This window comes from Pelophylax lessonae (genome assembly GCF_965119305.1).
Source record: "Pelophylax lessonae genome assembly, chromosome: 6".
Taxonomy (NCBI): Eukaryota; Metazoa; Chordata; class Amphibia; order Anura; family Ranidae; genus Pelophylax; species Pelophylax lessonae.
Window position 1 is genome coordinate 63,148,876 of NC_138773.1, and position 13,539 is coordinate 63,162,414.

A 13,539-nucleotide genomic window follows, 5' to 3' on the forward strand; every position below is an offset into this window, starting at 1 on the left:
ACTTTTATACAGAATTTTGAACATCCTTCCCCCAACAACCGCTTTCCCATTGGTCAATTTCAAAGTACCTGCAGTTCCCATTCAGGTCCTCTTTTAGCCATGCAAATGAGGGCTTGAAAATGAGTCAGCAGTGATTGGTCAGATAGCTTTGACCAATGCAAGGAGACAGAAGCCCCAGGGGGCAATCAATGTACACAATAGTCAGACACAGAACAATGGTTCCCTAACGAGCCCTCAATACACATTACTCTGAGTGTCAATACATCCCTTAGCAGACAACAGGTGAGGTCATTAGCACACCTGACAATAGCTGAATGGAGAGCCACCTCAGACAGCCCGTCTCCTCAGAACTTCCTGTAATGACCATATTAGGAGTTGACTTCCTGTTCAGAGAGCTCATGGCAAATGGGAACAAAAATCTTCATATTACAAGGGAGAAATTATTCTTAAATATGACTGTCCCATTTGTAGTAGTCCAAACCATAGTGTCAGTGTTCACCACCCTCCTGGTCACCCTGCATCCATAACAGATGCAGGGTGACTTAAACATAAGAAAGCCACACAAGGCTGGACATAGTGCCTCCCAACCTCTTTAAAGGAATTTGGGGTCCACAACCCCCATGCCCAAAGTGACTCCTGTCACATTTCTCCCCTTTTCCAAACAGACTAACAGGGTATCTGACCTTCTGCCGGTCAGTGCCCTTGTTAGTCCAGCAGCCCACCCACAAAACAGAAACAGCAGTACAGCCCACCCAAAAGAACTGGTTTCTACACCTGGGTAGAAGAGAAATTTGTCCATGTCCAGGTGCCTCACCTTGGCTGTGTGGGAGACTGGCAGACTGCCTTGGTGGGTTGCTGAGTGGGCAGAGACCAGCGGTATTCTGCCCTGGTGCCAGCGCTACCACAGAAGTAGCCTGGTTGGAGACGGGTTGTTGGAGGGGGAGACCGCCTGTCTCCCCTTTAGATACACCACCATGCTGCTGTGGGGGAAGACCGACTGTCTTCCCCTTGGCTAAACAGCCCTGTTGCTGGGGGTCAGGACCGACTGTCCCTACCCCCTGTGCTGTGAGTGCAGAGACCACGGTCCCATCTGCACTGTTGGGGGGCTTACTGTCTCCCCCTGGTATGTTAAGCTGCTGCTGTGGGATGGAGACTGGGCTCCCAATTCCCAATAGCTCAATCTGCCGCTGGGGGACAGGACCAACTGTGTCTGCCCCCTGTAACTCAATCTGCCGCTGAGGGATGGAGACTGCACTCCCAATTCCCTGGATATCACTCTGCCAATGGGGAGAGGGGGTAACAAGCTCCTCTCCCAAATATACTTCCAGCCTTTGCGGAGGGAGACCGACTGTCTCTCCTCCCAACACAGAGTCCTGCTGCTGGGGAAAGGAGACTGGGCTCTCTATTCCCTGTAGGATACTCTGCCGCTGTGGGATGGAGACTGGACTCCCAATTCCCTGCTGCATCTCCCGCTGGGGAATGGAGACTGGGCTCCCAATTCCCGGGAAAATCACACTGCCGCTGGGGAATGGAGACTGGGCTCCCAATTCCCAAAAAATCACGCTGCCGCTGGGGAGGGAGGACACTGCTCTCCTCTCCCTGTACTTCACACTGCCTTCCCGGCATATAACTCTGCTGCTGGGGGGCAGGAACAACTACCTCTGCCCCCTGTAACTCAGCCTGCCGCTGGGGAGGGAGGACACTGCTCTCCTCTCCCTGCACTTTACACTGCCGCTGGGGAATGGAGACTGGGCTCCCAATTCCCTGCAGGACCGGTGGAGAGACCTTGGTCCCATCTCCACTGGCTACCTGGGGTTCTTCCCAGTAAAACTGTACCATCTCGTCCCCTCTGAATGGGTCTGGCTCTGGGTCTGTCCTGCTGCTCTCCTGCTGAGCCTTCTCACTGTATTGGAACAGCTGCTGGTAGCCCTGTTCTAGCTCCATCTCCCGGGTCACCAGGTGGACCAGGTCTTGCTCAATTTCGTGAGCGTAGTCCCAGTCATACCTGCTCTCCCTCCACTCCAAGAGATCACTGAACCGGGCTTGTGTAGGGCTCCCAAATTCCAGCTCTGAAAAAGACTCCCATAACAAGCCAGGACCATCAAACTCCTCCCCCTCTGGCTTGTTATGCTCGGCTGTCCAGGGCAGGTACTGTGCAACATACCACCACAGCGCCTGGTAGGCATCCTCCAGCCACATCTCCTGCCATACCCGGAGCTCCAATTCTTTAACCCATTCCTCCCGGGGCTGCTCCCCCAGGAAGGGCATCCGCAGGGCTACTCGCTTCTGCAACCGCTGGTCTTCCTTGGGGAGTCTCTCACCCTGCTGGTACTCCACAATGCCCAGTGCCTGGTACCAGATGCCTTTACGGACTGCATCTCGGTCATCCATGGCACCCTCATCGAACTCCACTGCTGGTTCCATGCTGGTGCTGTCAGGGTCATTGTACTGGGACATGCGTTGCCCTTAATTGTAAAATCCAGAGCAATGGTGTCTCCTGTAGCTATCTTTCTGGCTGTAGGAACGATCCCGCCACTTGCCACCAATTGTTACAGACCTCTGCGTAAAAAGGGTTAAAACCATTTAGGAGATCTTCCCCTTCCAGAGCTACAGGCACAGCTACGTGCAAGACACCAAACTCCCGAACTGGATACAAAATAGCACTCCAACCTGGAACCTCACGAATAGCTGCTAGCAGACGAACAGGAAAAGCATACATCAGCTTACACTCCTAGCAATCAGTCTCCAACAGCATACAGTGAATCCCCCCAAGAACGAGACAAAGCTCCGAGTTGAGGGTAAAACAGGAACAACCTTTATTGGAAGAACACAGCACACTTTTATACAGAATTTTGAACATCCTTCCCCCAACAACCGCTTTCCCATTGGTCAATTTCAAAGTACCTGCAGTTCCCATTCAGGTCCTCTTTTAGCCATGCAAATGAGGGCTTGAAAATGAGTCAGCAGTGATTGGTCAGATAGCTTTGACCAATGCAAGGAGACAGAAGCCCCAGGGGGCAATCAATGTACACAATAGTCAGACACAGAACAATGGTTCCCTAACGAGCCCTCAATACACATTACTCTGAGTGTCAATACATCCCTTAGCAGACAACAGGTGAGGTCATTAGCACACCTGACAATAGCTGAATGGAGAGCCACCTCAGACAGCCCGTCTCCTCAGAACTTCCTGTAATGACCATATTAGGAGTTGACTTCCTGTTCAGAGAGCTCATGGCAAATGGGAACAAAAATCTTCATATTACAAGGGAGAAATTATTCTTGAATATGACTGTCCCATTTGTAGTAGTCCAAACCATAGTGTCAGTGTTCACCACCCTCCTGGTCACCCTGCATCCATAACAGATGCAGGGTGACTTAAACATAAGAAAGCCACACAAGGCTGGACATAGTGCCTCCCAACCTCTTTAAAGGAATTTGGGGTCCACAACCCCCATGCCCAAAGTGACTCCTGTCACATTTCTCCCCTTTTCCAAACAGACTAACAGGGTATCTGACCTTCTTTGCCGGTCAGTGCCCTTGTTAGTCCAGCAGCCCACCCACAAAACAGAAACAGCAGTACAGCCCACCCAAAGGAACTGGTTTCTACACCTGGGTAGAAGAGAAATTTGTCCATGTCCAGGTGCCTCACCTTGGCTGTGTGGGAGACTGGCAGACTGCCTTGGTGGGTTGCTGAGTGGGCAGAGACCAGCGGTATTCTGCCCTGGTGCCAGCGCTACCACAGAAGTAGCCTGGTTGGAGACGGGTTGTTGGAGGGGGAGACCGCCTGTCTCCCCTTTAGATACACCACCATGCTGCTGTGGGGGAAGACCGACTGTCTTCCCCTTGGCTAAACAGCCCTGTTGCTGGGGGTCAGGACCGACTGTCCCTACCCCCTGTGCTGTGAGTGCAGAGACCACGGTCCCATCTGCACTGTTGGGGGGCTTACTGTCTCCCCCTGGTACGTTAAGCTGCTGCTGTGGGATGGAGACTGGGCTCCCAATTCCCAATAGCTCAATCTGCCGCTGGGGGACAGGACCAACTGTGTCTGCCCCCTGTAACTCAATCTGCCGCTGAGGGATGGAGACTGCACTCCCAATTCCCTGGATATCACTCTGCCAATGGGGAGAGGGGGTAACAAGCTCCTCTCCCAAATATACTTCCAGCCTTTGCGGAGGGAGACCGACTGTCTCTCCTCCCAACACAGAGTCCTGCTGCTGGGGAAAGGAGACTGGGCTCTCTATTCCCTGTAGGATACCCTGCCGCTGTGGGATGGAGACTGGACTCCCAATTCCCTGCTGCATCTCCCGCTGGGGAATGGAGACTGGGCTCCCAATTCCCGGCACATCACACTGCCGCTGGGGAATGAAGACTGGGCTCCCAATTCCCAAAAAATCACGCTGCCGCTGGGGAGGGAGGACACTGCTCTCCTCTCCCTGTACTTCACACTGCCTTCCCGGCATATAACTCTGCTGCTGGGGGGCAGGAACAACTACCTCTGCCCCCTGTAACTCAGCCTGCCGCTGGGGAGGGAGGACACTGCTCTCCTCTCCCTGCACTTTACACTGCCGCTGGGGAATGGAGACTGGGCTCCCAATTCCCTGCAGGACCGGTGGAGAGACCTTGGTCCCATCTCCACTGGCTACCTGGGGTTCTTCCCAGTAAAACTGTACCATCTCGTCCCCTCTGAATGGGTCTGGCTCTGGGTCTGTCCTGCTGCTCTCCTGCTGAGCCTTCTCACTGTATTGGAACAGCTGCTGGTAGCCCTGTTCTAGCTCCATCTCCCGGGTCACCAGGTGGACCAGGTCTTGCTCAATTTCGTGAGCGTAGTCCCAGTCATACCTGCTCTCCCTCCACTCCAAGAGATCACTGAACCGAGCTTGTGTAGGGCTCCCAAATTCCAGCTCTGAAAAAGACTCCCATAACAAGCCAGGACCATCAAACTCCTCCCCCTCTGGCTTGTCATGCTCGGCTGTCCAGGGCAGGTACTGTGCAACATACCACCACAGCGCCTGGTAGGCATCCTCCAGCCACATCTCCTGCCATACCCGGAGCTCCAATTCTTTAACCCATTCCTCCCGGGGCTGCTCCCCCAGGAAGGGCATCCGCAGGGCTACTCGCTTCTGCAACCGCTGGTCTTCCTTGGGGAGTCTCTCACCCTGCTGGTACTCCACAATGCCCAGTGCCTGGTACCAGATGCCTTTACGGACTGCATCTCGGTCATCCATGGCACCCTCATCGAACTCCACTGCTGGTTCCATGCTGGTGCTGTCAGGGTCATTGTACTGGGACATGCATTGCCCTTAATTGTAAAATCCAGAGCAATGGTGTCTCCTATAGCTATCTTTCTGGCTGTAGGAACGATCCCGCCGCTTGCCACCAATTGTTACGGACCTCTGCGTAAAAAGGGTTAAAACCGTTTAGGAGATCTTCCCCTTCCAGAGCTACAGGCACAGCTACGTGCAAGACACCAAACTCCCGAACTGGATACAAAATAGCACTCCAACCTGGAACCTCACGAATAGCTGCTAGCAGACGAACAGGAAAAGCATACATCAGCTTACACTCCTAGCAATCAGTCTCCAACAGCATACAGTGAATCCCCCCAAGAACGAGACAAAGCTCCGAGTTGAGGGTAAAACAGGAACAACCTTTATTGGAAGAACACAGCACACTTTTATACAGAATTTTGAACATCCTTCCCCCAACAACCGCTTTCCCATTGGTCAATTTCAAAGTACCTGCAGTTCCCATTCAGGTCCTCTTTTAGCTATGCAAATGAGGGCTTGAAAATGAGTCAGCAGTGATTAGTCAGATAGCTTTGACCAATGCAAGGTGACAGAAGCCCCAGGGGGCAATCAATGTACACAATAGTCAGACACAGAACAATGGTTCCCTAACGAGCCCTCAATACACATTACTCTGAGTGCCAATACATCCCTTAGCAGACAACAGGTGAGGTCATTAGCACACCTGACAATAGCTGAATGGAGATCCACCTCAGACAGCCTGTCTCCTCAGAACTTCCTGTAATGACCATATTAGGAGTTGACTTCCTGTTCAGAGAGCTCATGGCAAATGGGAACAAAAATCTTCATATTACAAGGGAGACATTATTCTTGAATATGACTGTCCCATTTGTAGTAGTCCAAACCATAGTGTCAGTGTTCACCACCCTCCTGGTCACCCTGCATCCATAACAGATGCAGGGTGACTTAAACATAAGAAAGCCACACAAGGCTGGACATAGTGCCTCCCAACCTCTTTAAAGGAATTTGGGGTCCACAACCCCCATGCCCAAAGTGACTCCTGTCACAGGTGTTAGCAGTAGTTTTATGTGGCTCTGAAGAAGAGGTTAACCCTCGAAACGTGTCAGCCCATTGGACCTCAAATTTCTGACTTATGAGTTGTTGTACCATGGATGTGCTTTTTACAACAGCCAATCTTGTGAGTATAATACTTACCACTTTTTTACCCAATAAACTATTTGTCTTAGGATAATACACTAGGTCAGTGTGCCCTGTGTTTCTTTTGTATGGTTACAGTTTGTGCCTTGGCATGGTATGTGTGGGTATGAATCTGGCCTTATTGGGCCTCGTTTACATGGGCGTACTACAGCGTACATCTGTGCAAGGGTCGTGTTTACCCACACAGGTGTTCCGTGCACCCCTATTCATGTCCATTGGGACACAGTGGCTGCTCCCAATTTGACAGCCATACAGGTGCACAGCCCAGAGCACACATTATCTGCGTTCAGGACTGAGTCCCAACTGACATGAATAGGGTTGCCTACACAGGGAAGCAGGGAACACCAGTGCCGGTAAACAAGATCCCTACATGAGAAAATGCTGTAGTATGCTCATGTGAACGAGGCCTTAATGTGACACCTTTGCTAGTCAGATAGTTGCGGTAATACACTGAACAAAACTATAAACGCAACACGTTTGTTTTTGCCCCCATTTACAGGAGCTGAACACAAAGATCAAAGACTTTTTCTAAGTATACAAAGACCTATTTCTCTCAAATATTGTTCACAAATCTGTCTAAATCTGTGTTAGTGAGCACTTCTCCTTTGCCAAGATAATCCATGCACCTCACAGGTGTGGCATATCAACATGCTGATTAGCATGATTATTGCACAGGTGTGCCTTAGGCTGACCACAATAAAACGCCACTCTAAAATGTGCAGTTTTATCACACAGCACAATGCCACAGATGTCGCAAGTTTTGAGGGAGCGTGCAATCGGCATGCTGACTGCAGGAATGTTCACAAGAGCTGTTGCCCATGAATTGAATGTTCATTTCTCTACCATAAGCCGTCTCCAAAGGCGTTTCAGAGAATTTGGCACTACATCCAACCGACCTCACAACAGCAGACCACGTGTAACCACACCAACCCAGGATCTCCACATTCAGCATCTTCACCTCAAAGATCGTCTGAGACCAGCCACCCGGACAGCTGCTGCAACAATCGGCTTACATAACCAAAGAATTTCTGCACAAACTGTCAGAAACTGTCTCAGGGAAGCTCATCTGCATGCTCCTCGTCCTCATCGGGGTCTCCACCTGACTGCAGTTAATCGTCGTAACCGACTTCAGTGGGCAAATGCTCACATTTGATGGCGTCTGGCACTGGAGAGGTGTTCTCTACACAGTTGAATCCCAGTTTTCTAAGATCTTTGAGTTCAGCTCATGAAAAATGGGGGCAAAAACAAGTGTTGCGTTTATAATTTTGTTCAGTATAGATGGGCGTTTGGCCAGGGAAGGAAGGGTATAAAGATATAATCAGTTCAGTATATGATATCACCATTTTATGCTTTCTCTCCTGTATACAATGCATATATACACTGCATGATTTATTGTACTATTGACTTTAACTGCCTTTCTTTGTACTAAGCCAACATGCTCTGCAAAGTGAACATAACTGCGTGAAAAACATAATGTGTTTACCTGCAGTTTGACTTTTACGCCATCCACATTCAGTACTTTGTTCTGAAAGACAAGACAAAAACATAATAGCCGTGAGCTTTTCAGAACGCTGTGTGCTGGAGCAACTTCTACATGCATTTCAATTACCGCAGGAGAATTATATTCACCATTTATATTATGTTTTATTATCTTCTCGTTTACATAATGTTCAGCCGTGTATTTATATTGCACACAAGGCAATAATGCATACGTGTTGGAACACAGACATTAACAATATTTATTTAGATGCTTTTCATCTTTGTTAGCTAATGCTAAGACAAATCACTGCTTTTCTTTAAAGTGTTGGCACAACACACAATTAAAACAGATATAACACCAATAATTAAAATCTCATATAAACGTTAAGATGGTAATGTAATTTCAAAAGGCGTTTTCAAGATTTAGATTTTTGCTGCTTTCGTGGAACAATACCTGGTGATCCTACCATAAAGATTTTAGTTCAGTCACTTCCTGTTGTGGGGTGACAACGCTGTTTACTTGTCCCCCAAATATGGTCCTGTGTTGTCACTATGGGGGAGAGTTACTAAAACTGGAGCACTCCCGCTGCTGTCAATCAAATGCTGTGACAAGGAAGCAGCGGGCGGGGCTGAGCCGCCTGGTCTGTGGACACAGGTGGGGAGGCTTGGGAGCGAGCCCGCACAAGTGCCCCCATGCAAAGTGGCTTTCTATGGGGGCACTCGCCAAAGATGAGGAGCCTGGAGCGCCAGACCCTAGAAGAGGAGGACTGGGGCTGGTCTGTGCAATATCATTACACAGAGCAGGTAGGTATAACTTGTTTATTATTTTAATAATTTAAACAAAATGAAGAATAAAGTATTTTGCAAAACAAAAAGCCTGCACAACTATAATAAATGAAGAGGATTCAGATTCCGGCATAAACATCTAATATGTAAATTAGAATCTGTTTATTTAGAAAATTCAATTAAAAAAAAAGGACAGAAAACCATCTTAAAAACTGCATTGAAAAAAACATGATTAATGATTTACAATTGTTTATAAATGATATGAACAGTTATGGATTAACAATACGCAGTCTGTTTGCCGATGACACAGAACTCCGTAGTGGAATACAATATTTAAAAGTTGTCCCCAACATACAAGCTGTGCTAGATGGCTAAATGGCTGAGAAGGATTAAAGTCAATGAATTTAAAGGTGAACTTTGGGAAAACAGCTAATTACACAGATAAAATGAATATTAGGAAGCTATTTTTCCTGCCAAAAGATTTGTATGTCTGCCCATCCAGTGGTTAGATTTACACAGCTCTGCCACACAGTACAGCCCTATCTAGGAGGGTAGGAGGCAGGGGCGTAACTACAGGGGTTGCAGGGGTTGCAATTGCAACCGGGCCCCATGATTCAGGGGGCCTGTGCAGCTCCTCTGTACACCTGGATAGGAGGGGAGGTGGGGGCAGCATGTAAAGAAATCACTGTCCTCATTTTTCCTCCTGTAGCTGCAGGAGGAAAATGGAAGAGATTGGTTCCTCTGTATGCTGCCCCCGCCGCTCCTCCTAGGTAACTTGTGTTCTGCTGTCTCTGGGCCCCTGTGTGCTCCCCTGGTCCCCCCACTGTGCTCCCTCCCCTCTCCTGCCGGCTGCTGCAGGGGATGTGTCACAATAGAGAACCAGGAAGGGGACGGTAAATATGTAATTTACCAGCTCCTTCCTTTTCTGAATGGACAGAGTCATAGTCAGTGACATTTAAAAAAATAAAATAAAATGATAAAAAAATAATACAATTAAAATTCCAAAAAATAAAAACTGCTGACACCAGTGGGCAAACTTAAGGATCGCAAAGGTCATACTTGCAACCAGGCGCTGGCATTCCACCACCCTGGGGAGGCCCCAAGATGGCAGGAAGGGGGGCCACTGCAGAACTTGTGAAAGGGTCCCACTGCGGGACCGTAATAAAGGGCCCCAGGATCAGTGGGAAGAGCTCTGGGCTTGAAGGGAAGGGGCAGCCAGGGGGTCCGGGGGGGGCCCTTCATGGTCTCTTGCACCGGGGCCCTGAAGGTTCTAGTTACGCCTCTGGCAGGAGGTTTCATTTTTCAATTACTCTTCTCCACCCCCACTTTATGACTGGACAAGGGAAGGAGTGGAAGAAGAAGCAGCAGACTGATGAGCTCATCTCTCTGTCACTCTGCTCTTTCCTTCTATCAGCATATCCCATGTACTGCATGAAAGCTGATTAGTTCCTTGTGTTGCTTCTCCCTCCCCCAGCTCAGCTCTACAGGGATTGCAACACAAGCTGATACCAAATCAAGTTCAGTTACACTGCTTGCATTTAAAAACAGGTATAAATGAATAAAAAGCTACATTAACCACTTGCCCTTCGGAAGATTTACCCCCCTTCATGACCAGGCCATTTTTTGCGATACGGCACTGCGTTACTTTAACTGACAATTCCGTGGTCGTGCAACACTGTACCCAAATAACATTTATATCCTTTTTTTCCCACAGATAGAACTTTCTTTTGGTGGTATTTGATCACCTCTGTGTTTTTTATTTTTTGCGCTATAAACAAAAAAAACGTACAATTTAAAAAAAAAAAAAACTATATATATATATATATATATATTTTTTTTACTTTCTGCCATAAAACGTATCCGTTAAAAAAATGTAAAAAATCAAAAGTCTTCATGAATTTAGGCCACAGTGTATTTTGCTACATATTTTTGGTAAATAAAAAATCCCAATAACTGTATATTGATTGGTTTGAGCAAAAGTTTTATAGCGTCTGTAAACTATGGGATATTTTTATTTATTTATTTCTACTAGTAATGGCAGCAATCAGCAACTTATAGATGGACTGCAATATTGTGGACATTCTGACACTTTTGACACTTTCTGGGGACCAGTGACACTAATACAGTGATCAGTGCTAAAAAATATGCACTGTCACTGTACTAATGATGGGGGAAGAGGTTACTAATGAAAGGGAAGAGGTTACCTGTGTGCCTAGCATGTGTTTTACTATACTGTGTGAGGTGCTTTTACAAGGAGAAAAGATGGAATTTATTCCCTGCTTTGCTCTGGTTTCGAAAAGCACAAAATAAATGGCTACTTATAAGAACTACATAGTACAAGCATGTTATTCAGAGATCTGACTGCTTTAGCATAAGAAGGATTTTTCCCTTTTACAACAAACTAGACCACCCTTTAACCACTTCCCATCTGCCCTATAGGCAAATGATGGCGGGAAGGTGGTTACATTATCCTGACCGGACGGCGGCAGGATAATGCGATCTGCGCGCCCCCAGCGATCGGTGATGCGGCGTGTCACTCCGACTCGCCGCATCTCTGATCTCGGTAAAGAGCCTACTGATGTAGGCTCTTTACCATGTGACCAGCTGTGTCCAATTACAGCTGGTCACATAGTAAATAGGAAGTGCCGTTGATCAGATTTCCTCAGTTTGTGCCTGACAGGCACGAGTAGAGGAGAGCCGATCTGTGGCTCTCCTGACTGGGGTCTGCACTGGTAATCAGAGCACTGACTACCAGTGCAGACCCTTGGTGGGGGGGGGGGGGTGCCACTAGAACCAACCACCAGGGATGCCCACCCATGACCCCAGGGATGCCCACCATGGCCACCAGGGATGGCAATCAGGGCTCAGGGAGCCCACCAGTGCCCTCCCCATCAGTGCTGCCCGCAGGTGCCCTCCCCATCAGTGCCGCCCACCAGTGCCCATTGCCCACCAGTGCCACTCATCAGTGCCGCCTATCAGTGCCCATCAGTGTCGCCTATCAGTGCTCATCAATGCCGCCTATCCGTGTCGCCTATCAGTGCCCACCAATGCTGCATATCAGTGCTACCTATCAGTGCCCATCAGTGCAGCATATCAGTGCTGCCTATCAGTGCCACATATTAGTGCCACCCCATCAGTGCCTGTCAGTGCGGCCTCATCAGTGCTCATCAGTGACATAAACAAAAAAACTTTTTTTTTTCAAAATTTTCGGTCTTTTTTTATTTGTTTAGCAAAAAAGAAAAACCTTGCGGTGATCAAATACCACCAAAAGAAAGCTCTATTTGTGGAAAACAAATGACATAAATTTGGTTTAGGTACAGTGTTGCATGACCGCGCAATTGTCATTCAAAATGCAACAGCGCGGGAAGGGGGAAATGTGCCCGGTATTGAAGTGGTTAAAGTGACCCTGTATGGAAAATCGACTCCTGAAAAAATAAATAAAACCCTGTAGAACAAGAAGGGGAATACTTATACTACCTTTTATAATACCTATCCTGCTGATCAGGCTGGCAAACATGGCTCCGTTGAAAAACAATACTTCATTGAAGTCTACTGAGAAACTGACACTTCCGGGAGCGTCAATCTCCTGTCCACTGTATCGCTCAGTAGTTCCTCCATCCGAATTTTAATCTTCGTCTTTGCAAATTACCATTGGTGATAAGGAGTTATGGGAATTATTTGAAACCCAACACTGGGTACAAGGATACCTTATTCCTCATTCCACAGGCTCCATTGCCGTCCCCTACTCTTTTTACCCTGGGCTGTGGGTGTCATCACATACCATGCAAGGCTATTAACCCTACACTGTATGTGGCACATAAATTAGGGAGCGCCATAGGGAGGAGACTTACAAAAGTAGTAGCATTGATAGAGGGAGCCTACGGGAGTGAGGAATAAGGTATTAGGCTGGCCATACACTATACAATTTTCTTATTCAATTTCCTTTAGATTTACCTTAAACTATGTAGTGCAAGGGCCTGCCTGACTGCATACAAATTGAAAGTGTTTAGGTTTGACCCTATATTACATGGTTTTGGTAAATCTAAAGGAAAGTTGAACAAGAAAATTGTATAGTGTATGGCCAGCCTTACTCCTTATCCCTTTACCCTATAGACTTAGAACTCATGTGTTTTTGCACGTTTCCAAGCATCCTAGTTTTGACAGCCCATTCATTTTAATGGGCTGCAAAAGGCATGGGAACATGCAAAAAATTACTGTAGGTGCAAATCTCGCCACACCAAACTGAATGGTAGTGGCTTGGCTGGCATTGGCAGTGCATTCATGTGTGGTGTGGGAAACACGCACATTCTAACTTGTCGTTCTGGTGTGAATGGGCCCTTTAAGAGCAGTTAACCCTTGCAGTGGGAGACCCACTGCAGGGGCAATTTTTTTCTTGAGCACAGCGTAGGGGTTTAAGTGTTCACATACTTAGTCAATACAGAGGTGTTCCCTAATACCCCACTTTTATTGAGTGCAGTTGTATAACGCATGTCCTTTTTAAAAAAAAATCACTGCACATACATCGCTATGATTAATCAATTACATATTTCATTTAAAAAATTCATATCTATTTAGTTGTTGCCCTAAATATATAGCACAAGTTTACTGATGCTGAACCATCACGGCAGTCTATCTCATCACCCTGTCTAGCACGGCCATAGACGGCTCACCTCTGAATGCCCCTTGGTCCCGTTTAACCAATTAACAGAGAAATTCTGTAAAATCTTACTGCTGCGTGCCATCAAATCCAAGCCAGAGGAAACAGAGAACAGTGGCTAATTGATTACGTATACTTACTGAAAAACAA

The 13,539-nt window shown here is 47.6% G+C and overlaps 1 protein-coding gene across 1 annotated transcript in view; it reads right to left on the minus strand.

Annotated features, from left to right (window-relative positions):
- Positions 1 to 13,539, minus strand: part of RAB26 (RAB26, member RAS oncogene family) — a 509,349-nt gene that overhangs the window by 140,225 nt on the left and 355,585 nt on the right. The window contains exon 3 of the mRNA XM_082261275.1: positions 7,951 to 7,992. Coding sequence (XP_082117401.1) covers positions 7,951 to 7,992 — 42 coding nt within the window. The remainder of the gene's footprint in view (positions 1 to 7,950; positions 7,993 to 13,539) is intronic.